At 47.2% G+C, this 25,489-nt stretch overlaps 1 protein-coding gene across 2 annotated transcripts in view; it reads right to left on the bottom strand.

Annotated features, from left to right (window-relative positions):
• Positions 1–742: 742 nt before the first annotated feature.
• LOC135235898 (CD166 antigen homolog) overlaps positions 743–25,489 on the bottom strand; it is a 55,728-nt gene continuing 30,981 nt past the window's right edge. The window contains exons 2-16 of one of the 2 annotated variants that reach the window (XM_064301898.1): positions 18,090–18,193; positions 16,863–17,076; positions 15,060–15,124; positions 13,027–13,114; positions 12,724–12,897; positions 11,714–11,838; positions 11,434–11,563; positions 10,361–10,473; positions 9,991–10,117; positions 9,346–9,467; positions 7,602–7,731; positions 5,606–5,641; positions 4,843–4,957; positions 2,867–3,001; positions 743–2,247 (exon numbers count right to left, since the gene is read on the bottom strand). In XM_064301898.1, coding sequence (XP_064157968.1) covers positions 2,899–3,001; positions 4,843–4,957; positions 5,606–5,641; positions 7,602–7,731; positions 9,346–9,467; positions 9,991–10,117; positions 10,361–10,473; positions 11,434–11,563; positions 11,714–11,838; positions 12,724–12,897; positions 13,027–13,114; positions 15,060–15,124; positions 16,863–17,076; positions 18,090–18,193 — 1,646 coding nt within the window. In that variant the 3' untranslated portion in view covers positions 743–2,247; positions 2,867–2,898. The remainder of the gene's footprint in view (positions 2,248–2,866; positions 3,002–4,842; positions 4,958–5,605; positions 5,642–7,601; positions 7,732–9,345; positions 9,468–9,990; positions 10,118–10,360; positions 10,474–11,433; positions 11,564–11,713; positions 11,839–12,723; positions 12,898–13,026; positions 13,115–15,059; positions 15,125–16,862; positions 17,077–18,089; positions 18,194–25,489) is intronic. The other variant, XM_064301899.1, reaches the window with a different exon arrangement.

The raw sequence follows: 25,489 nt of genomic DNA, 5'->3' as shown, positions 1-25,489 counted from the left end.
GTTGATGATTAAATCTTGTATTTCATGCTTTGTAGACTCATTTGGAAAAGGCCCAAGGTGTATTTTACACTGTGCAATGATTCCCCTCAAAAGCCCTATGCACACAGCAATGCTGTGCTGGGGTTGACTTCCTGGAATTTACGATGTCACAGTCCTGCCATTTCGAGGAATTCGGGGCTCCTGCTCAAATCTTTTGAAGATTATGATTCTCATCGCTGCCATATTCAGTTTGACAACTTGGACGGGGGGGGAGTATGCTTTAGAGATCTCATTTGGCGGCTACATATTTATCGTCACTAGGGACCCATGAACTCAGCGGTGTACAAGTATACCGACCAGTAAGCTAGCAGACCCATGAGGAGTGCATGTATATGGGCACTGCTAGATTTTAGACCATATTTTACTGACTTTGTGTTGGCGTAAAATGTCAGTCTTTTTTAGGCAATTAAATATGCTTTTTCATGCTTGGCTGAGCATTAGTTGAGGCTCAAGTTTCTTTACTTCAGTTTGTTTTAAGCTTAAACTTGGAGGTTGATAGTCTGATACAATGCAGTGGTAATATTTGGAATGCTAACATTTGCCTTCCTATTGCTCAGGTAATCTAAGTACCTTTCCTAATGTTATATTATTTATGAGGAACATTACCATTTACAGAACATGGCGATTGAAATGGAGTCTCTCGCGGACACACATTTCCCAGAAACACCGTAAAGAAATGATCCAAAGCAGCCATTCAAAGAACTGTATTTTCAGGAGTTTATTGTTTTCTTCAAAATGTACATTTTATTTTAAACAAAAGTACAAAAACAAAAGTCAGTATTTACAATACTTATATGGCCTTCTCACTTCACCCTCTTTGGTTTCACTGCTGACCTGATGGATTTAATCAACTAACAAGTAAAAAGAAAAAATTAAAAATCAACGCTACAATGCCAATGCTTCCCCAGTACCCTCCTGCACCTTATGTGTAATGTCCTTCAATCAATCAAAAATGAAGAAAAAAAACCAAAAGAAACTGGCTCACATAACACCATACAATATTCTAAATGAATGAGTTGATCTACTGTACACTACCTTCTCAAACCGCTGAAATGATAAACTTTGTAAAGGAATGAAGGCAAAATTGACTAAACCTATCTAACGCCAAAGGCACAGCTAACATGTCTTGTACAGTATAAACAGGGGGGGAAAGCATCTGAATCAGCCATATTTACAGGTACAGTAAATCTCCTCCAGCTACAGTGGATGCACGCCCATTTTAACAGTGCAGCCGCCCAACAGGAGCGGTCCCACACCAACCAGGCAAGGATACCAGAGAGGTAAACAGACAAAATGAAATCCAATGCACTGTTTATTTTGTATATTGACTTCTTCTGCGCGTGATGAAATATTACTCATTGTTGTGAAGGGACGAGAGAACAGATACATGAGACTAAGCAGCGTAACTTCCCCAAAGATTTTGGCAAACCAAATAAAGAGGGTGTTGTGGCAATTCGGCTCGCACTTAAAAACTCCCAATCATTTTTTATTTTGGAAAACAAATCCTAGATGCTGTACTCCACTCTTAAACCAAACGACTCGACGCCGAAAGGGCATTTCAAATGAAAAACGGCGAACGCAAAAAATGAACTCTTGAGGTGTAGTGAAGTAACAGCAGTGAAGCATCTTCAAGCAAAACCCACAGATTCACAATAAACAAGCATAGGTTCTTCCCAGAATAGTCCAATTAGTCCTTGGTGTACGGCCGTCCTGCACAGGAAATGCACCAAACTTGCCCATGAAACCACCAGCTATGTGTATTTATAATATAGGCCTAAGTAAGTGAACAGTGAATTGACATTTTTACCCAAAAGATGAAGAAGAAAAAGAAAAAAAAAATACCATGGAAAAAAAAAAAAAATACCAGAAACCTACTTCACCGAGTACGAAAGCGCATTCACCAGGAACAACAAAAAGGAGGAAAAAGCAGTCTTCAGTGCACACTCAGCAAAATAAAAATCCACATACAACACATTCTTTCGTTTTTTTTTTCTTTTTTCGTGATCGTGGGAGAGTAATTATGTACATCTCAGGTTTTCGGGAGAAAAATATCTGCTGGTCAAAGTTGCACACTAAAAAGCCTGATGGATGTCGTCTATGTTCAAGAAAAAAGGCTCCGATGTCTCCTTTTGATTTGTTTTTTCTTTTTTTTCTTCTTCTCTCAAACAGCATGTGAATGCACTATGGCCTCTTATTACTGCTTCTTCCCTGGAATGAGAAGAAATAACCTGAGGTTAATATTTCGTGTATTTCAATATTTCAAGTGTCCTTTCAGAGAAAAAGAAAAAAAAAATGTTCAATGACTAATATCCACAGATTTACAAAGCAATTTTCAGGTAATGTATTAAGAGGTCGACCCAGCTGAAACATTTGATTTGATATGGTACAAATTGTGCCATTTTAAAAGTTCATGTAGCCCAATCATACAACTTTTTTCCCATTAGTTACTGCTTGGCTAGTCCTACAATAATTACAGTATTTTTAACAAAATATAAGGCTGGGCAATCACCAAAACCACACCAACTGTTCAGAAGCTGCCCGCATGTGTGAATAACTGTTTGCCACATCGTATCACTGTGACTAAATGTGTAATAATGTCCTGTTACTGTTTGTTCCTTAACTGTAACCTATGATTCCGAGTTCCGTAACACTTACCAAGAATATAACGGTGCATTATCGCACAACAACTCTGTTCCACGTTAGTTCCTATGTGCATCTTATGTAATGATGTTTGGTTACATGGTCGTTCGTTACCCATAAATCTCTGCATCCACACTGGACATTTTTCAGGCGATTGTGGAAGGCGAAGCGGGGGTTAGAGCCTCACCTTCCTCGTTCCTAAAACGCCCCTCCGCTTCTTCACACCTCCGCCTTGTGGTTGTTCTCCTCCAGCTTCTCCTCCAGCTTCTTGCTCTCCTCCGAGGTCCCGGCCTCCTTCTCTCCCGTCTTCCAGCTTCCCTGTCTGAAATGGGTTCGCGTTCGTTTAGCATTTAACGACAACAGCGCTGTGCTTCTCCACCTGTAACACGGCAATCTCACAGGCACCTTGCAAGGGAATCGACAGCTGCGCTTGGTCTTATTACTCTGTCTTATTGTTAATCTGCCTCTTGTTGCAACATAGGGCATCCGATTTGTGCGTCATATGTGTATATCTGTCGACCGAAACATTTGAATATAAAGTCTATTCTGTTTGGGCAGACATTATCAGACCACAGGACGCAAATTCAGAACGCAGTGGGATGAACTTTTAAAAAGGTGTTTCACACGGAAGCTTCCGTCTCCACCCGGTGCCGACCGCTCACCCCTCCCCACACCCCAGGCACTTCCTGTTGGTTTTCAGCGTGCCACAGACTGGCAGCCAAAAAGGATCTCTTTTTCTTATCAGGCGAAAGCCAGAAAAATAAAATGTCAGCTTCGTTTACATAAAACACATCTGCACACAACACAACACAATGCGCGGGGGAAAAAAAAAATTGAACGGACGTTTTTCCATTTAGCTTTTTATTCCGTTTAATTTTTTTTTTTTTTTTTGACTTTATCTGCCAAAGGGATTTGAATAAACACAAGGAAGGTGGTGACATTTCTGCAAAGCAGTGCCTTAGCAACGGGAGAGGAGGGTGAAATCGGCCACGTCCGTATTGAATATGTGCCAGGGCTGACAGAGTAAATGGGTTGATTTTGTGAAACCACCGCGGTAGATGGACTAGAATTACATAATGGTGGTACGGAGACCTTTCCGACTGTTGTTTTTGCATTAAACCTTTTAAAATGTGTGTTTGCTAATGTTTTTGAGGAGCACGGAGAGTGACTTGCCTTTCAACCTCTGTACTGAAACGGGGAGAGAAGAGCAAAACAGGTGCCTCAAAAGGTTTAGCCCACTGTTCCCTGCTGTGAAAATGAGAGCAATTTACCGCTCCGACGCGGCTCCATACAAGAGCAATTGTTGCGTTGCGCTCTCAATGCATTCTGAGCCGCGTTCTTGGGGAGGTGCGGGTAGCTACTTAAAGCTTCAGCGTTAGCGTAATATCACATTATCAATGCTTCATAAACACGGAGCCGCAATGCACAAGGGAGAGAATGTACATTGCTAGCAACCGCAAACTTTTAGCAATTTAATTCTCTACGCGCAGCTATCCATGATGGCCAGACCTGTCCGTCTGGTTATGTATCCCTCTGCGTTGTCTCCTGTGTCCAAGCAGGGGTTGTTTGTGCTCAGTGCCAAACTGTCATTAAGCAATGGCATGAGGAGCCAGGCATTTCGTCTAGCACCCGTCTGGCACATACGCCCCCTATTTAAAGCCGGTGCCTGATGGCTTTCAACCAATTTTTAGCCTCAGTTTTCTCTCTTCTCCCAATATCAAACGGCCAACTGAATGTTTAGAGCCGTCCGACAGCTACGTCGGCTGCACTGGGGGTGACATAGCTCAGGAGGTAAGAGCGGTTGTCTGGTAGTCGGAGGGTTGCCAGTTCGATCCCCCGCCCTGGGCATATCGAAGTGTCCCTAAGCAAGACACCTAACCTCTAATTGCTCCCAATGAGCTGACTGGTACCTTGCATGGGAGCCTTTCACCGTTGGTGTGTGAGTTTGTGTGTGTGAATGGGTGAATGAGAGACATCAATTGTAACGCGCTTTGGATAAAAGCGCTATATAAATGCAGTCCATTTACCATTTACCACTGGGAACTGATACATTAGCTGGACCGGCCAACTGACAGCCCGTGATGGAGTACCGCATCACGAGCTGTGTCAGTGCCTGGGGGTGGGGTAGGGTAGGGTGGGGTGTGGCAGGGTTAGGGGTCTTACTTGGATTTCTTCATGTATATCCAGTACGCCAGCCCCACAACCAGCGCAGCCAGGAGCAAGCCCACCACAATCCCCGCGATCAGCTTGGCCTGGTCCCCCGAGTCGTCCGTCTGGTCTGGAACAGCGAAACGAACAGGAAGACGTGAGCGACGTTCGCTAAAACACACTGCACGGCTCGCAGATCACCGCCGCTTCGATCTGCCAATCCGTTACTGTGAGCACACTGAACCTAGCCTCACTGCACCAAAGACATTAAGGGAAAAAAAGAAAATCTACTCTTCAGTAAACGGCTGCCATAGATCCTCTAGCCATAAAGTTAAAAAAAAAAAAAAAAGGTTATGATGCATTTCTGAGCGGAATGGTTTCTGTTGCACTCGTTTCCCCATAGCTGAGCAATGAAGGAATGGGCTGAAAATGTTTGGTGATGAGAACAGGTTTGTCGAGGTGTCGGGCTGCTCGACTGGGTGTCGTCATTACCCTCCTTTGCACTCAAAAACCTTTAAAGCTACAGCGGTGAGGTCTGGGCATGGGTTCCGCCACCTCACTGCTGTCTGGCGACTGCGCCACGATGAGGAGATTAAAACTCCTCTCTCAAAAGCTTCATGTCTTTGAAACACTATTTCATCACGGCTGCCGGCAACAAGATTAGTTTATCGCTTTTTCTAGTTTTTTTTCCCCCCAGCTATCAGGTAGACTTCCCAGTTCATCCGGTACCTCGTCGCCTTAAAAAAAAATTAAAATTAAAAATTAAAAAGCAACTTACCTTGTCTTTCCATAATTTTTTCCTCCTCCTTAAATACTGCAATCAGATATAAAATAAAATTAACGTCCGATACAGAAAGCAAACGCACATGCAACGTCATTTCTGTGACTGTGGTGAAAGTGCAATCTGGCACCTGGAAGCCCACGCCTGCAAGGCTTAATCACAATGAACGTACCGTAAGAGATTAACTCCGTCTGACCCTGTTTTTAGTGTGTCCTTATGGCATATACTAATGGATAAGCAAAAAGCAAACGATGTGCAGTTGTACATTTTTATGCTGTTTTCTTCTTGATCTACTAGTGTAAACAAAACTAATTTAAGGACAGTACAGGATATATCTGTACTGTACATACCTCTGATTGTTGTAAAATCATTGAGCCATTACCTGTGTTTATATTATTTCAATCAGTGTTGTCATTAAATACAGACTCCCTATGGTGGCTCATGGAAGATGGTTATGACCGTGACCACTGCAAACCAACTCTGTGAACTTATAGCAACGTGCTGTGGGTAATTTAAAGACCACAACCGTTACGGTACATCTGTGACTTTCAATTCAGAACCAGATTGATCCAATTGTACAATTCAACCGGAGAGTTTTTCCATATTTGCTATTAAGTGTGGTCTTGTGTATTGTATTTCTTCCATCTATAATCGATAAATACAATATATACATATTACTAACCATCGTTTAAAATGTATTCTTCTTAAAAGTAAATCATTTTGGACTTCCTTGAATAGTTTCTAATTCTTATAATGCACTAACATCACTGGTCAGCCTACACGGGGTCAGACTTGCACCTAAAGACTTGTTTTGTTTTTTTTTTACTCGATACTTTCTGTATGCCTGAAACCTACTCGATACATATTGGATTAATATGGGACTGGCAAGAGATGAGTTGGTCTACATGTTTTACAATTGCATTACAGTGACAAACAATTCTCACAATGTTCTAGAAACTGCCCTGAGCCCACAGCCCTGCACCGACATGCTGCCTCAGCCGACGACGATCATGCCACTCCCGAGTGACGGTACTTTTTAAAAAGTGATATTCGTGAAAAGATTTTCCAGTGAAACAAATGCGTGCAAATGAATCCCCAAGAGGCAGGAGGGAAAAGGGACAGAGCCCAGCACCCCGACACAGACAAACACCCCAGAAATAGAAACGAGTGAAATGTGTAGAAATGGATTCCGAAAAAAAGAAGCAAAGAACATTGTGAACTTCATCACCTCTCTTCGCATATGGCAGACTACAGTGGTTGCGAGCCAAGCGCTCCATTAATCAACACGTTCTTGTTTCTTGCGTGCCACCCGATTTATCACCAGCCCCGGCGCAGGGCGCCGTCGCGCGCGTGACATCACCAGCTCGTCGGGCGCCCGTCAGACGCTCGTCAGGAGCTCGTTAAACGCTCGTCAGGAGAACGTCGGACGCTCGTCCGGAGCTCGTTAAACGCTCGTCAGTAGAACGTCAGGAGCGCGTGCGCTGCAGTTGCTCCCGGCTCTAATTAGAGAGGAGGCTGCAGCACACGCAGCGCCGCGCTGGGGTTCGTTCGGTCAGTTTGATCACAGGGTCTTATCCCAGCAGCTCTGAGCGTCAGGCCCGTTCCCTGGGGCTTTGCAGCTGTTTTTTTTATTTATTTATTTTTATCTTACTCAGAGAACACGCGGTCGACTGATAGAACGGCTCTTTACGATTTAGGCACTGCTCGGTGAATTCCGTGCAAGAAAAATGCCAATTGTCTACTGTCGCACAGTTCTCTGTGTTTGCGTATACACGTATAAGTAAATAAATATTATTATTATTAAATAGTATTGGCAAGACTTCAAGTATGGCTGCTCATTGCTCCGTGTTCTGTGGGCAGTTCAGAGCTGCTGGCAGTGAGACCAGGGCTGGATTAGTTGTCAGTATCAGGCGGTGTGAGTGAGTGAGTGAGTGAGTGAGTGAGTGAGCGAGCGAGTGAGGCTTGGGGGGCGGGGGGTGGGGGTGCTACTTACAGGAGGACACATTTATAACCTTCACATCTTGGCCCAGGTCATTAGAGACCGTGCAGGACACCGTGAGGTTTGCCGTGGGCACCATGATGATCTTGTGAACGATCTTGCCGTTGACGTAGGGGCTCTCCTCCTGCGGACGTTTCAGAGAGACGCGGTCGTTATGGTTACCGCAGCGACGGCGCGGCACAGTCAGCACAGTCGCCGTGATGTCGGAACGGAACGGAAGGATCTCTGGTGCTAATGATAATAGTTTCTGGGTGTTGCCTTCGGAAAATGGGAGCCATCGCAGCAACTTTGTTTGTTTAAATAATTTATATCCGAGTGCTTCCAGATTATTATTAGAGTATCTAGTCAAAACCTTTCAGCAATAACTCTCGACTGTTTATGTGGAGAGAATAAATATTAATTTATTACCTCCCCCCTGGGGAAACACTTCATTACACAAAAAAAGTTCCACTTATCACCACAAGAGGGTGCTGAACACCACCTGAGCAGCTTTGGAGTAGCTCGCTGTTGTCGAGCCACCTGCTCACCACACCCACACCCAACGGTGATGGAAAAAAACACTCCTCAGTGCTTGAGGGGCTGTGGCCATTTGCATGAGCTGAACTTCAGGCACAGCAAAACGCTGGTACTACGGCGATGTTTGACTACAACCATTTTCATATTTCTTCTCTTTGCTTTTTAATTTGGAACTGCTTTGCTTTGGAGATGAAGGAAGTTTGGCAGAGAAAAGAAAATCATCACTCTTAAATCTGGAAGTTTAGTCATGTGGCTCTGTGGCTGACTGGCTGGTCTTACAGCACTTTCTGTTCAGGACAAATGGGAAAACCAACAGTCTAGGGTTTCCACGTACGTGCACACGCACACACACACACAGGGGCGACATGAGGTAAGAGCGGTTGTCTGGCATTCGGAGGGTTGCCGGTTCGATCCCCGCCCTGGGCGTGTCGAAGTGTCCCTGAGCAAGACACCTAACCCCTAACTGCTCCGGTGAATGAGAGGCACCAATTGTAAAGCGCTTTGGATAAAAGCGCTATATAAATGCAGTCCATTTACCATTACCATTCACACACACACACACACACACAGGCACAGGCACACACACACACACAGACGACAGCTTGTATATAACTCCCAACTCCTCCGATGTCGGCTTATCTGGGTTCATTGTATGCTGAGGTGTCTATGCTGCCAGGGGCACTTCAACACCAATGCTCTCCCTCAGTAAGAGGTGGCTTGGCCTCGGCCTTCGCAGGACCGAGCCACTGCATTCAGAGAGACATAGCTCCAGTTCAATGGGTTTTCTTAAACCAGATGGAAAAAAAAACCTTGAATGAAGACTGACCCCTTTAAAATAAATGCCTGTCTTTTACCTTCCATTAAAAAAGGACCATAAAACAACACAGACTACAGGGCTGGGCCTGTGGAATCATTCCCTACATAAACGGCCGCCTGCTAAGCTTTCCCTGCTGTCCTAGTGGGGCCCCTATAAACCGAGCTCTCCACAGGCACACCCGGGGAGTGAGCCAGGCTCTTCTGTGACAGCGGCAGTGCGCGATAAGGAAGGTGCCCCTTGCGTAAGACACCGGCGATTGTACGGGGTCTGCTGATCTCCACGCATGGGTGGAAAGCTCTGGAAATAGCCTGCTTTACGGTAGAGAAGACCGTGAAGGAACATGCCGAGACTGTATTCCGCGCGGACACGGATAGGCGTGTCCTGTGGGCGGATCGCCGAACTCACGGAAGTGCCGTTGATGCTCCACAGGACGCTGGGTTTCGGGGCCCCCTCCGCCTCGCAGATCAGGACCTTGTGTTTGCCGTCGTCGCCCCTCTTTTTGTCCAGCCTCTTGATCACCGGCACACCTGTTTGGGAGGGGGGCGGGATTTCGTCAGCGATTGACAGCCCTGCCCCAAAACTGCGAACCTACGCGGCCCAGCCGTGACCCTGGTATATGCGCAGAACACTGCCTACTGGCCCCAGGCTGCTTTTTGGCAGCGTTACTGAGGTTCTCAAACTGAACAGAGGTACCGCTTGTGTATTTCCTGCATTCAACCACCATGTTGAAAAGAACAATAGACACACAAACAAGAAAAAAGTTTAAGCAATCAATTAAAAATGACAACACTGACTTCTGTTTTTTTTTCCAAAATGGTAAAATATGTGCATTTACCTTCAAACAAACAATACCAAACAAATGCAAAAACAATTAAAAAAAGTGATTTTATTTCAACAAAACCAGAACAAAGAACAGCCAGAGATTAAAAAAAAAAAAATTCTTTCATCGAGCACAAACGCACCTGGAACCTGACGAATCTCTTCAACAATTATAAACACGACAATTGCGTGTACCTTCAAAAAAAACAAACAAACACAAAAGATGTGTACCTTCGACGACCAGTGTGAAGGAGCGTCTTTGTGTGAGCCCGGCCATGGAGAACTGGCACGCATAGCTCCCAGAGTCTGCATACTTCAGCCTGTCAAACCTGGGCTGCTTCTCCAGATTTTCACCGTCCTGTAAAAGCAAGGCTGCCTGTTCAGACACCACCATTGTGCAGTTTCCACAGCGAGGAACAAGCAGCGAACAAGCGCTATTTACAGTTGAATGACTTTCATCTCCCCCACCCCCCCCCCCCCCCTCGCATTACAAAACAACGGCCATTTTAACTGCGGTACTTCAAGTTTGAAAACGGAATAAAAAATGAATGTATTTAAACTCGCTCTCCGCACCTGGCCTTTAGAAAGCCGGCGCGCTCACCTTTGTCCAGGTAACCGTGACGTCGCCGGACGCGTTCTTCTCCACCTCCACCGCCACGTTCTCCCCGACCTTTTTAACGATCGTTCCCGAGAGGCTGAGACTGACGTCCAGGACTGAAAAGGAAAATAATTTTAAAAATCGTTAGAAGGTCTTTTCAAAGGCCTTTTTTTTTCAGCTGGCTGCAGACAGTTAGCATGTGCCTCATTTATCCTGCTTATGAAATCCATTAAAACACTTCTGCTTTCAGGAAAGAGATTCACTCTTTCGTGCCGCATGGGTGACTGAGAGATCACAGTCTTTATCATCAGTCTTTTCCCCCCCCTCCCTCCCCACGCTGTAGTTTCGGCTTGCCCTCTCGGCCCCCTCTGCGCCTTTCTACACCGTTTTTTGTTTTAATTGTTCTTGCGGCGGCCGTTATTTCGCTATGCGATAATAGCGGAAGCGCCGTTATGCATTTAAACGCTACGCGATTCACCGGTGCGAAATGAGCTCCGCGGACGGCTAACTGTCGGGAAACACGCTCGCCTCTCGTTTGAGTCTTTTGATCACTGCGCGCCCTCAGAAAGAGTAATTAAGTATGGGCCATAACCCTCGCTTATCTGCGCTTTCAAATATCCTCCAGCAATGGGCCAGTAAAAATGAGCATGTCACCGTCCGTGATCGCTCGCCTTCTCTTCCTTCGCCTTGAAGATAAATGTTATTTTTATTACGAACTCCGGGGGCTAAACTGAAATCAATATCAACACCGATGTTAATGAAACGAATGTAAGAAAATGACTGGTATTGTAATGGGGGGAAAAAAAAGGTCAAAAGATTTGAATTCCAAACATGTAACACTCCCCCGTTAGTCCATGTGACAAAGCACAAGACTGAGAAGCATCTGAAGTGGAAAAACTCCCTCATCCGAGTCTGATCATCGCAGGACGGCGCAGATTACGCAGAACGGACTTGAAAACACGCGATTCGTTCATCCTCACGACTATCGTTCAGAAGCTAAGCAAAAAAAAAAAGGCATTTTTCATAAATCGTTTACGACGTTTACAGGTAAATATGAAAGAGGGGTGTGGCCTCACAGTTGACGGTGATGTTCTCAGAGGCCACCACCGCGCTGTCGCCGACGGGGGAGCACTTGTATTCGCCGGTGCTCTCGCGCGTCACGCCCACCAGCGTGTGCGTGTCTGACTCCACCGTCACCTTCTGGCCCTGTCAGCGAGAGGAAAAACGCACTGAAAGGAAGGAAACACACACACCTGCACACCTACCCCCCCCCCCATACAGATGGTATGGCTCGCCCTCATGCAACACTCCATTGGGTTAAACTACTTGGAGAAGAGCGCAGGGGGGTGCACTTGCCTTGATGTAGAAGTCGTAGCTGGCGGGGGGAGGGTTTCCGTCGCCCTTGCACTTGAGGGTCACGTTGTCCCCCTCCTTCAGGGGCCCCTGGGAGAGCACCTGCAGGCTGACCTTCTCCGTGGGATCTGTGGGGTGGGAGCCACGTGAGAGAGAGAGAGAGAATGAGAGAGACAGAGAGAGAATGAGAATGAGAGAGAGAGAGAGAGGCGTTCATTCTGAAACCGGGCCCTGCCGTTTGAATCACTTCTTTTTCCCCCGATTCTTTCCTCATGTGCCGCACGAGTCCCCCTCGGCTTTCTGACTTCCTTTCTCAAGTTATTTCCTGTAGTGCCTACCCCCCCCCGCCCCAATCCCCCCAGCTCTTTGAAGGCGGCAGTGGAGCGAGTCATATTGCCTCTGCACCTTGTGGCGAGCCACACGGCCGCCTTCAACCCTGGGTAAGTACTACTCCAGACGAATTAAATTACCCACATTTCGCTGGACACGACTCAGACAGCACCCCCTCCCCCCTTCACATTTTCGATATGACACATTTCAAGGGCTACTTAAAGCGAGGGACACCGCCGCCGCCATCCGTCCGTCCGTCTCGCCACCGCCGGTGCTCGGAATTACCCGCCAAAACCGCCAGACACACTCGTCGCTCCCCGTCGCTACGGTTTCAGCGCATTAGAAACCAACCGCCCGTGCCGTCTAGAAGCCGTCGGATTAAAACGGTGACACCCGTTTGTCAATATACAGAAAGGGCGGGGTGTGGTGAGGGGGGGGGGGGCGTAGGGGGGGTGTGGTGGGGGGGAGAGATGAATAAAGACTTGCGGCAGTCTGGCTCTTTTTCAGTACTTAAGAAACAAAACAGTGATCAATCTCGCCGTGAAAGGCATTGCCGCCGCCGCCGCCGCCGCTGCCTAAAGTGAGTGGGCGATCGATACGGCGGTCTGTCACAGGCCCGGCCCCAGGGAGGGTGCGTGCGGCGGGGGCCCTGGCGGGAAGGGGGGGGGGGGGGGGTCACTCACAGTGGATGGAGAAGCTGACGGCGGCAGACTCCTGGTCCGGGCCCAGGCTGTGCTGGGCGCTGCAGGCGAATTTGGCGTCCATGTCCTCCCTGGAGGCGGTGTACCGCAGCTCGGAGGCGGTGGTCGAGAGGCCGGTCTCCTGGTCCACCTCCACGGTCGACGTGATCACGATCGCTGCGAGCGAGTTTACAATGTGAGACGACCTTTTTTTTGGTCGATGAATAATTAGCTAACCGCTTATGCTAGGTAACCTTTAACCTAAAACCGACCAAAGCTTGCGGGAAAAAAGAAGGAATAACTCACTTTTGCCATCGTCGGCCAAAGGCTTGCCGTTTCGCAACCATGTGACGTTGGCGGCTGGATTGGCGTCTTTCGCGATGCACTTCCCTAGCTGTGGAGGAGACAACAAACAAAACAAAAAAAAAACCACAACCATCATGACCATCTGCACTGCAATCTATGGAACGCCGCAAACATAAACCACTTTTGTTGTAAAGCCGTAAAGACGCTAATGGGCATCGCATCAACTAATTGATTTCATCGGAGAGAGAAACCGTTTGCTTGACGACAGCACAGTACGTGCCGTTAGTTTACTCGATCGCCCTCCCGGGTGCAACTTCTGGAGGATAGAGAGACTCTATCCACTCGGCTGTGAGATCCATGGCACATGGAGTGTGGCTTTTGTCACAGTCCGCGCCATGTTGATCCTGCATAGCGTGTCTGAGTGAAGATCTTTTCAGGCCTAGAAAGGAATTTAACTCAGATTTACAGGAAACCACCCCCACCTCCCCTTCCCCCCTCCTCCCTCCCCCCCACCACCTCGCCCTCAACTTCACTTGGATTCTCTTGAGAGTGATAGCTTCTGACAGACACCTTCGCTCCTGAGCTTCAGAACTCTTAATATAACACCTACGCTGGACTCTTAGGAGCCTTACCGCTCGAGCGCAAGACGTCTCTCCGCGAAACGCGCCGTCGCGGTCGCTAACGCTACTTTCCGAGCCCGGAGAAAAAACGAGCGCGCAAAAAAACTCTATTAAAGTAAAAAGCCGGGGCCCGCGTTAATAACAGCCTGACAGGATTACGCGGGGCGCTCGCGGGCGGATTAAAAACCCGCGCGAGCCCTTCCCGGCGGCGTCGGCAGGACGGGACCGAGCGCTCGAAGCGCGGGAGAGGAGGAAAACAACAAAGGCTCCGGCGCTCGGGCAGGGAGGGAGCCGAGGCGCGCGGCGCAATGCATCATGGGGCCCCCGAAGCGTGGCGGAGCGCGGCGAGGCGTTGCCGAGGCGAACTGCACAAAATCCCATCCCGCGTCTGACGGCGGAAGGAGAACGCAGCGAGGGACCGGAGTGATATAAACCCGAAGCGAGGGTTCGCCGCCAGAGGGGGGCGCCGCGATCAATCACGGGATATTTAAACTACAGCCTGAGGAGGCGCCGCCACGCACACAATCCTCCCCGAACCTCCCGAGGAATAACAAAACAACAGGAGGGAGAGAGAAAGTCAAATAAATAAGTGAAATGAATCTCTCTTCGGCGTCTGTCACCGGCCCGTGGGGGGCGCTGGAACCCCCTTATCTCCCGGGCCGGCTGTCACGCGGTTTTGGGCCGTGCCAGAATTCCTCCTTCTCCACCGGTTCGGCGGCGGACGCTACGCTAGGCCGTGACCTTTCCAGAGGGGGGGGAGGGGAGGAGGGGGGGTTGTGTTCTGCTGGAGGATGACAAGCGGTCGCAGAGAGCGGATCAAAGCTACAGGCGAGGGGGGGGGGGAGGGGGATTGCTGCTCTTCTTCTGCTCTCCGGGGACTCTAACGGCGCTGTTGAGTGTGACCGGACTTGGCAGGAGTTCGTGCCGAATTCTGCCCCCCCCCTTCCCAAGGCTCCCTGATGGAAGCGCAGACAGCCTGCAACCCGTCAGAATGGACGTGGTTCACAAAAAAAAGGAATATTTAGAGACCGACAGCATGTCAGCATACATAAAGTAATAATAATTATTATTATATGTAAATGTCCCATATTTCTTTCAAAAGAGATAAGGAAATTTCATTGTAGTCTGTCCATGTCAAGCATGATGTCTTGCTTTTCTTTATTCTCACACTGAATGGCAAGTGTTTGACATTATTAAAACAGTAAGGACTGAATTAATCGATGGCAGAAACAATTTGCAGAATGAAATATATCAAAGGGATCAGATTGTGAGCAGTGGCTGCAATCCAGGCTTTTGTGCACTACCCTACAGTGGAGATACTGCACTGAGGGGGAGAAAAAGGAAAAAAGCTTTCAGGAAGTACTTGTGCCTTGAATGCAAACATCAGTTCATTAAACTCTACATTCAACCCACCGTGGTTAGTTTCCCATTCTCCAGGTCCTCTGCTTTGTCTGTGATTGTCGGAGGCGCCGGTTTCTCTGGGGGAGGAGAAGAGGGACGAACGCAGTGAGTTAGGAAGTAAACACGAAGCTCTCTTTCAGGCATTACTTTCCGGTGCCTTCTTTGGAGAAACTCATCATTCATTTCATGTGCGAAGGAGGCCCCTTCAAAAAAAAAAAAAAAAAAATCACAAAGCTGTCTCATGCAAGAGGCGCTAGCAGTTCCGTATCACTGACGATCGTTGAATTCCTGAGAGGGGGAGTGTACGCACACAAACACACAGACACACGAGCGCAAACACACACACACACACACACACACACACACATGAAAGGGCTGAGCGGTCTGATATAAAAGTTTGACTTTGACTCGCACTTCCTCCTCAAAGCGGGCTAAGGGCCATGGCGTTGTTTAGCTGAGCCCAGCAGCACAGTGCAGTCAGGGAGCTGGAGGGCTCCTCTGTTAACAGAGCCACGCTACACTCAGCAGAGCTATCCAGAGCTATCGCCGATTACACGCACTCTGCCCGCGCTACGACACGCCGTGGGCTTACGTGATGCTGGAAAAAGCCGATTCATTGTATTAGCCCGGCTAAAACTGGACTTTTAAAAATCATGTAAACATCGTAGTCCGACTGAAATCGAACTAATTCGAATTTTTCAAAGTCGGACTAACATACCTAGATAATGCAGTTGGGGGTTGATTCACTAGGGCATTTATACGCTTAAATAGGCCAAAAATTGGCCTAGGCGTTCTGCACATGTTCCGTAATTTACATAGCAACTATACGCTCACAGTGGCCAAGCGGAATCGATAACATTTCAGAAAATATCTAACTTTACAAGATTTAATTCAATCTTCTACTGGGACTTTTGCCGTTTATTAAGGGTGTGACAGAAAATTTTGGTGCCGCTGACTATAATCAAATGTTTTTCACATTTACCGTTCGATTGAGCAAGTACCATTCAAAGTTAATTTTTATGGGTTAGTGCTGCCTGATTGTGCTAGCTACTTCACATTAACCTTGTACGGCGATCAATAAAGGCTAACAGCACTGTACCACTTAATTATTGTCACTTCTATCACCGCTATAATGAATGAAAAAAAAGGCAACAAATGACCTTTTCTGTGAGAAATGCATTGTTGAGCTCACACGCACACTGCTGGCGACATTCTAAAGCTTTGTTTTGCCCTCCCTAGTATCATGGTGAAAAAAACCACATTCCTGGACGGACAAGGAGACCAACTTCATGCTATCGCAACTAAAGGAGTTAAATATCCTAAAATACATGGATGGAAGAAAAACGCGGAATGGCGAACTATTCAAAAAAGCCGCGACAAAATTGGAGGAAGCAGGATTTATAAGAAGCCTTCGTCAGACACACCTCCGGTCAGTAAATAGATTCTTTCCGAGTCATGTATATTGGGACAACGACAATAATCCAATTAAATCTCATCTTTGGCCAAATCGAGCTATTAATATAGATCAATATCGACTGTGCATGTAAACGCACCGACAGTAAAGTATTCCTGTGGTTCTATGCCTATCGTCCGCAGTCAGCATACGCGATGCGGTTTGGGACTGGGGCGACCAGCAGCGTGGACTACCGCCGCAGCTGAACACCGCCGCAGCTGAACATGCTGCCTGGACGGCCGCAGGTTTCTTAGCGACCTTCTTTTTTTGGGTTTTTTTCACGGGGATCACGCGCCCCTCGAGCTCAAGCTAAGCCCCGCCCCCGGAGACGAGGCTCCGCCCCGCCGAGCGGCGATACTCACTGTGCACCAGCACGCTGACGGGGTACGTCAGGACGTCCGACTCGGTCACCACCATGCAGGTGAAGGTCTTCTGGTCGCCCAGGTTGGCCTCGGCGATGAGCAGGCCGTAGCTCTCCGAGATGTTCACCCGGTCCTGGTACCCGTCGGTGGCCAGGATGGACGCCGAGTCCTTCTTCTTGATGAGCAGGTCGCCGGGGGTGCCGTCGTCCTTGTCCTGCGCCACGTTAAACGACAGAGGCGTTAAAACGCGCCGGCGCGCCAGAGAGCGGCTCCGCAGCCTTATTATCCTGAGCGATGTTTCCCCGCAAGCCGTGCGAAAATGAATAGCGGCGTACCGCGCTGCAACGCTTCCGGAAAAAAACATAACCGAGAGCGCCGTTATCCCTAAAGTGATGTATAACAACAGACAGAAAAAAACGGGTGGTTCTCCGTAAAACTAATTACGTCTCTTTTCAAAGTTTTACTGCCGTCTGAGTCTGTGAACATGAAAATGAAATGTAAAAAAAAAACCCCCTCAAGGTTTTGGCGACAAGACACTTTTTTTTTTTTTTTTTCAAAAGTGTGGATGAAAGAAAATGGCTTGACACTAAAGAATTTTTTGGCCTCGTACTCGGTGCCTTATAATTAAACAGGTAATACAAATGCATGGTTTAATGTTTATCGTCAGCCGAAGGGAAAATTGCTTCTGTAGCATAACGCATTTGTTTCACATTTGTTTTCCTAGTACCTGAGGGAGACACTGGCAGTATGTGGTTAAATACGGGCCTCTGCAGTTTCTGAAGCCTGACAGCCAGCGTGGATTACGTCCCTACCTGCTTATGTGTCTGCTGCACAATGCGCATTACGTAACAAGCCGTGATTGCATAACACTGGCACAGTGTGGTCACGCCTGTCCAAAGTCACTCTGATATATATATATACACACCGTAGTGTTGTGACTGTACATAGGTGCGAGACAGCTTTTGATGTAGTGCTACCGTAAATATGCGTGGGCCCGCTGCAACGTAGGTTCAGCCGGCTGGATTGTAAATAGGGACCTGTAGTCTGCGTTGGGTTTCCCCACATAGAGACCGCGACAAACAGGAAACAGGCTTACGCGGGAGAGGGTATCAATGCCAGGTTTCGGGCACCTGTAACGACTGCAGAACCTCTGTGAGTCATTAAAGCTCGCTCGGCGGGGGGTGTCACGTGCGGAGCGGGGCGAGGGGGCGGAAGGGCGAGACTCACGTATTTCCATTTGACGAACAGGTTGGCCGCAATCGAAGCCCCGTTGTTGCACGGCACCTCGATGGTCTCCCCGTAGAGGCCTACCATGGTCTCCAAACTGCTCGCTGCAAAGAAAGCAAAAGGCAAAAGAATTTTAATGCTTTTAACATCTTTGTAGCCCCTCATTTATCTTTTTATTCCTGATCTGGAATACCCTAGTGGTTTCTGTAGGCCTGTCGCTTTGAGGTAATGTCCTCAGTCAGACCAGTACAGTGCAGACTACAATGCACTTCTTATGCAGCACAGAGTGCACAGTCAGTCTGGGACCGTGCAGACTACAATGCACTTCTTATGCAGCACAGAGTGCACAGTCAGTCTGGGACCGTGCAGACTACAATGCACTTCTTATGCAGCACAGAGTGAACACTTCCTTTTCATCCTGCAGTCCACCAGTGCACCTGCTGACCGTCTGCAGCAGCTGCGTGAGCTGAGCAGTCACTGTGCAGTCGATGCAGTCGGCTGGCGGCCGCCCGGGAGCCGCTCTACCGCGGCGTGCCGAAACCCGCCAGGCCGAACGCGAACCCCGGGCCAGGGCCGCCCGACCCAATTAGCAGTCGCAGGAACCCATTCAGCCGCCGCCGAGAACGAGCGCTTTAGCCGACATTAAACATTCAGGAGAGAGCCTGCTGAATAGACAGCGTACCTGCCTGCGCCGAACCTGACCCGCCTGCCGTTCGGCTACGAAGAGACGCCAGAACTGCAGGAGCGGCGGCACTCTGACAAAGTTCTGGATTCATTCAGAATACGTCCTTAATCTCGACTCGCAAAACATTTTTTTTTTCTTCCTTCGGTGATTGCTGTAGCAAAAAAAAAAAAAACTGGCTTTTATTTATAAGACAAAGAACGAATTCCAGTAGAATTCAGGACTACGTCGGTGTGAAATGGAAGAAAAAGGTTAAGTTCTTTAATAAAGAAAATAGACTAGCTTCTTCATATTGGCAGCTGGTGTGCACAATGCGTTCCTGCTAGCAACTGTCATCAATCACGCAGCAGCAGGGATGGGGATGAGTTAGCATAATGCAACCTGCGTACACCCACAACGACAGAAGGACGGGGTCTGCTGGAAATCCGTCGCGTTCGAGATCACCGGACGAATGGCTGCCGGGTGTAATTCGCTAATTTGCTCCCTGTTTAAAATGTGCCTCTGCGTTCCTGTCTGCAACAGGCTGGCAGGCAGCTCCCACAAATCGCAGGGAGACTCGAGCTCTGGACCCTGGGCAACAGCAACAGCACAGTCAATCGCCTCTAAACTCTAAACTTGACATTTTTTTCCCATTAAAGCAGAGAAACCAGCGAACGGCTTCCATTCTGCAAGAAAGGAGTTAATTAAAAAACATAAAGATGACAGGAGTGGGAACAAGGGATTCATCAAAGCTTTTCGATATCACCTCTTTTCCTTCCTGCGGAGGGTAAAAAAACAAAAACAAAACAAAAAAAAAAACAACAAAAACACGTAAAATTTAAAAATGCGACTTGCATTGTTTCATTTTAGTGCGGCTCACCAGCCGAAGGTTCGAGTGTTTGATTGTGCACGTCTCCCGCGTTTTCCAAATGATGCACCGGCTTAATAGAAACATATTAAAGCATATGCATCACCGCCCGGGCGATGCGCTCTGCATCCGAGTCTCATTTCCGGGTAATGAGGCTCGATGGAGGCGCTCAGCGGAGACGGTGGCGGGGCCGGGCCGTGTGAGAGAGGCGCTGCTGGCCTCACGAATGGGAACCGAATGTGTTCTTTTCGGCGAGCAAAGCAAACACCGGCCGCCATCTGCTACCTGGCCAGGTGCAGATTGCTATGACAACGCGCTATCACCTGGAAGGCAGCTGCTATTTCCCAAGTGGGGGGGGAGAGCACAACATCAGATAAAAAGGCAGTTGCAACTGGATCCTGTTAACAAGCCATCCATTTCAGCGGCACAGAAAGAGTAATGACAGCGGTTTGCTAATGACAGAGCAAGCATTAGCTTTGGGAAGGGGGGAGGGGCGGGACACACAATGGATGTGTGTATACCTTATTTTTATCTGAGTAGCAGATCACTGAGAATAAATGCCTGTGTGGCACAACGTGCCCTCACGGAAGGCCACACCCTTAGAATGTAAAATGCCACTTACACTGCGTGCGATCTGCTTGCGAGGACTGCCGCAGTGTCCAGCCTGTGGCAATTGTTCTCCCTCTCAATCAATGGTATTTCTATGGTCTTCAACTGTGCCCAAGTATTGGCATTTAATATGACTGAGCGTTCACACAAATCTAGCTAACAGGCTGCCTTGACAACCGCCAGCTCAAAATGGGTCTGTTCTGATTAGAAGAGATCACACTGCACAGCGTGTAACTTGTACTGCTACCGACATGTGCAAGTCAGTACAAAACCGCGAACGCTCACAAAGGCTTTCCATAGGCGACATACTCAGAGTAGACCAATTGTCTGGCAGTCGGAGGTTCTCAAACCCGCCTGGCGGTCGAGTTCCTTGAGCAAGACACCTAACCCTACTCCTAACTGCTCTGAATGAAGGCACATGTAACCTGGATAAGGCAATAATGCGTCCATTTACATTCCATTCAACTCCAAGCGAACAGCATTTATCAAGAATTGCGCAAATCCCCTGTTTTGCACTCTAAGTATTTTAGCATGGCGGAATCCTTATTCAGGAAGACTACCCTATGGCAATAGGGACCGAAAACATGTCAGACTAATACTCAGACCCGAGGCGGCCGAGAGAAACGTTTCATTATTGCCATCACTTACTGAGAATTTGTTTTTCTTTATGCCCGATATCGCAAAGGCAGACATCTCCGGTCTGTCTGTCTACGGTCAGCTATCGTAATTTGAATCGCATGCTAATATTCCGGATTCAAATGGCCTGTCTTTGAATAGGCAAAGTGTGCAGAGCTCGCTCCGGAGAGAGAGAGAGCGCCCCGCGGCTTCGCGTGGAGGCGGGGGTTAAATTACACGATCTGCCTCGTGCTGCTTTCTGCGAAACGCGGCACGGCGCGCGGTCACGGGTTTTTTTTAAAAAGGCAAAACGTCTCTGCCGAACCGGAGATGGGCGCGTTTCGCTTAACGCGGTGATTCTGGTCGCCCCGTAGCGGGAAGCAAGGATCGGCACAGCTCCAGCAGAGCTCCTAACTCTGTGACTCCTGCTAATCTGGCAACCCCTGTTCTGACTTCATTGTCATATCAGCCACAAACCTTTACAGCAGATTACAGCATTGAGAAAGAATATTGATCGCCTTTAAAGAATTCCTCCGTTTCGACACATCTTTTGTTTGTGTTTCGACGGGAGTGAGGGGGGCCGCATCGATACTTAGTCAAAACCTGCTGTCACGGCTCCGAAATAACTTATTGAACCCCAACGGACTTTAAGATATTGGCCTTTGGGTTCAGTCTGTGGACAACCGCAGTCAGCATTCCGTCAAATCTATTGAGTCTATTAAAAAGTGAAGTCACACCGGAGTCACAAAACATGTTCATTGTGAGTTAAAACTAAACAGGAGCACAATGACTGCTGTGCATAGAGAGCCTGGTAAACCGCTGCGGTGGGCTGGAGCCACACCCAGTCACAGAGCAGGCACATGCACCTGGGCTGGACTGGCAAATCAGCCCAGGTGTTAGACTGAGACCGGGGCTTCCCCACGCACGCACGCACGCACACACACACGCACACACCCACCCACACACACACACACACACACCACAACACACCCCACACACAACACACCACCCACGCACACACACACACAGAGCAAGGCTGACAAAGCTGAACACTGAAAGAGAGCCAGGCCGAAAAGCTGCTGTCCCGTGGTTTCGGTTAATTTTTCCTTTGTCGTTATAGTTAATTATTTTTACCCCGGGCGAAAGGAGCAGCTTTTTTTTGGATTGTTTTGTTGTTTATTATTAAACTTTTTATATACTAAGTTGACTGCTCTCACGCTCCCTGTGTGTAAGCACTTCTCTCCCTCCCGGAGGTTTCAGCCGCGTTGCGAAATGGTGCCTTCCGTCTGAGGGGAGGCTTCAAAACATTCGGACTGGGAAAATGGCTTCCCTCGCTCATTCGTCACTGTGAAGGGTCTTTCATCGTGTTCATGCCTGCTTTAGTCTTGTTTTCAGTGGAAGGGGACGTGCAGCAAAGTTTGAAAGTTTGTGCGCCAGAAATAGCGACCATCGCAGTGCAGTGCCATCCACCCTCGTACATAGTGTTCAAACCCAGGACTGCATATTAGTCTGCCGGCCTGTAACCACCTGTAAGCGCAACCAACCATATCATTATGGGATGGCCAGAAGCAATTCAACATGGGGGAGGAGCGTTTCCCTTCACTGAGTTCCATGACCTGCACACACCATTTTCATTCAGTTCAAACAAAGACCTGGTCATATTTCATTAAGTGGCTATGTCAGTGGAACTCAATAAACATTGCTCATTTCCATGGTTTAGGGATTTATATCGCTATTCCAAGAGCGCCACGGCACCAGGTGTTGGTTTTAAGCTAGATAACTCGTAATTAAGTGATCAAAAGCAAGTCTTAACTTATTGAGCAGCGGGGGGAAAAAAACTGCTATTCCACAGGGACTCGTGATCACAGCGATGTACGGCGTTCTAAGTAGGCCGGGGTGATAATTGAATTATCTGAACTTTACCGTCGCAGTACCCAGAAAACATGCTCAGGCAGAAACTAACTCCGTGTTGTGCACGCTCACTCATTTACACGATTGTCTGGAAACCCGAAGCTGCTCTCACACCAGATCCGGCAATAACTCCAGAGTTCTTCATTCCTTTTCAAACAGTAACTCGCACAGAAAAGCCCCAGAAGAAAGAACGCTATTGTGCAGCTTGCAACCCATGTCAGACTCAGTAAGCATCTTAATAATATGCACCTAAAATCAATTAGGCAGAACGAGCTGCAAACTATAAGTGGGATTTTTGATGGAATTAATCAAGCTGTCTGTAACGCTGGTAATGGCTTGGAATGGCATTAAGTGCATTTTCTCTGAACAAAGTACCCAACACAAAATTGCATTGCAAATTGCTAGGAAAAACACAAAAACAAATTTTTTAAATTGCAGGATTAAGAATAGAGAGCACGTACTCTGAGCCAGTTTCTACATGAAACCAGAAACCGAGGATAGAATTAAGTTATAAATTACATTATTTACTCAGTGAATGCTGTTATCCAGACTTTTACATACCGTCTATTTATAGAGCTGGATATTTACAGAAGCAATTCAGGATAAGTACCTTTCCCAAGGGTACAGTGGCAGTGAACCTTGAGCCTGTAACCTCTGAGTTAAAATTCCCAAGCAATTATACTACACATACTTTTAGGTTTGGCTCAATATATGAACTTCCACATTGACAATGAAGAGCACCTGAAGTGAGCAAGTTATTTTCCCTCCAGTGGGCTACTGGGTGGCAGTGGAGTCTTGATCACACAGTGGTAAATAGGTCCAGGACCGTGTGTAAAGATCCACAGCCTCCCCTGTGGAGGGAGGGTTTCATTCGGCAGGGTAATCCGTACTTTATCTTCTGGTCAGCTGATCACAAGCAGCCTATCAGTGTAGGTGGTCTGACTAGTGCATCTTCCACATAATGACTGCGAATCCCAGCTTCCTGACTGCTGCAGTGAAAGGAACAGTTGGCCGAATCTTTTTTGAGGACACCCGTGCAAGTCTGCAGCCTCAAAGTGACCGGGGGGCGTTAGAGATGGACTAACAAATGTGAGCAGAAAAATATGGAAACAGGAAAAGCAGAGGAACAGAAAATGTTCCAATGCAAAAACTGACCCTCTTCATATTGTCTCCTGAAATTAATCCGTTTGTCTGAATAGTCACCTTTTTTCGGGTAATGCCAATTTCCTCATCTCGTTACACGTTTTTTTTTTCTTTCACTGTAATGCTCCAAACCATAATTTTAGGTACAAAGATGGAGGCCTGGCAGATTGACATTACACTGGGCATCATATTGGGTGCAGAACTCCATGTATGTACACTGTGAGCACTGGGGAGAGGGGAGAGGTCGGGAAGGAACTGGGGAATACATAGTCAAGTGCTTTCATCAAGGCATGTTGGGCCAAAGATTTACTAAAAGCTTAGCGGGAGGATTGAAATAACAAAGGGAAACATCAAAAGCACTAAAAATACGAAGCTATACAATTAATACAGCTGTACAAGTCATAATATCCAATTATTCATGGAACATAACTATGAGCAGTTGTATTTTTTTCCGCTGTCATTTTAGGTCATGCAGCTCAGCCTTAGGTTATGTCAATCAGGACTAATTGTTGGGCTGAGGATTGACTTAAAATAGTAAAAGGTAGCACAGGCTGAAATTACACTGAAATTAGTCTTCAAAAATGTGTTCAATACAGAAGACCTTTGGATGATGCCCAAAATGTTCCATTAGTTTTACATTTGTCCACCCATTATATTTCTCTAATTCCCCTTGGTGTATACTCCTTTGTGTATGAGTATGGGTTTGTGTACACTCTGTATGACTTTGGCTTTGTGTATAATCTGTATGATTATGGCTTTGTGTACACTCTGTATGACTTTGGCTTTGTGTATAATCTGTATGATTATGGCTTTGTGTACACTCTGTATGAGTATGGCTTTGTGTACACTCTGTATGACTTTGGCTTTGTGTATACTCTGTATGAGTATGGCTTTGTGTATACTCTGAATGAGTATGGCTTTGTGTATACTCTGTATGAGTATGGCTTTGTGTATACTCTGTATGAGTATGGCTTTGTGTATACTCTGTATGAGTACGGCTTTGTGTATACTCTGTATGAGTATGGCTTTGTGTATACTCTGTATGAGTATGGCTTTGTGTATACTCTGTGTGATTTTGGAATCATTTTGCTGCTGCTGACCTAATTTATTCCACGGTTCACTTCAAAGTATTAGTTTTTGAATTTTCCTTATGTAACCCAATTATATTTGAAGTGTCACTCTTAGCCTTACTTTTTTGTACTTAAGGAGTTAGCTGACTGGAATCTGTTTTAAAACCTTGCTCCAGTGGTTTTTAAGGCCACCATTCATTTCTATTTGTCTCATTACAAAACAAAAAAAGTTTTAAACTTCTTCACCATACCTAAGGTAGCAATATCAAATTCACATTTGTACCATATTTTGCTGTGGTTGAAACATGTGACATCAATTCCTAATTACAACAGGAAATAATAGAAACACCTCTATGCTTGAGCTGTGAATTGCTTGCTGATGGTGGGGTCTGAAGGACCTCAGTGAAGACCACCTCATTCCATCATGTATCCCTCTGTAGGCCCATTTTTGCCTCTGAGAATTGTGTGTGAGCTGTGGGTCAAGTGCAGTCTTTGGACAGATGTTTGAATATGCAAATAAATG

The sequence above is a fragment of the Anguilla rostrata genome, chromosome 12 (assembly GCF_018555375.3).
Source record: "Anguilla rostrata isolate EN2019 chromosome 12, ASM1855537v3, whole genome shotgun sequence".
In the NCBI taxonomy this organism is placed as follows: Eukaryota; Metazoa; Chordata; class Actinopteri; order Anguilliformes; family Anguillidae; genus Anguilla; species Anguilla rostrata.
Note: the sequence above shows the minus strand (reverse complement) of the source record. Positions and strands in the feature narration are given on the sequence as shown.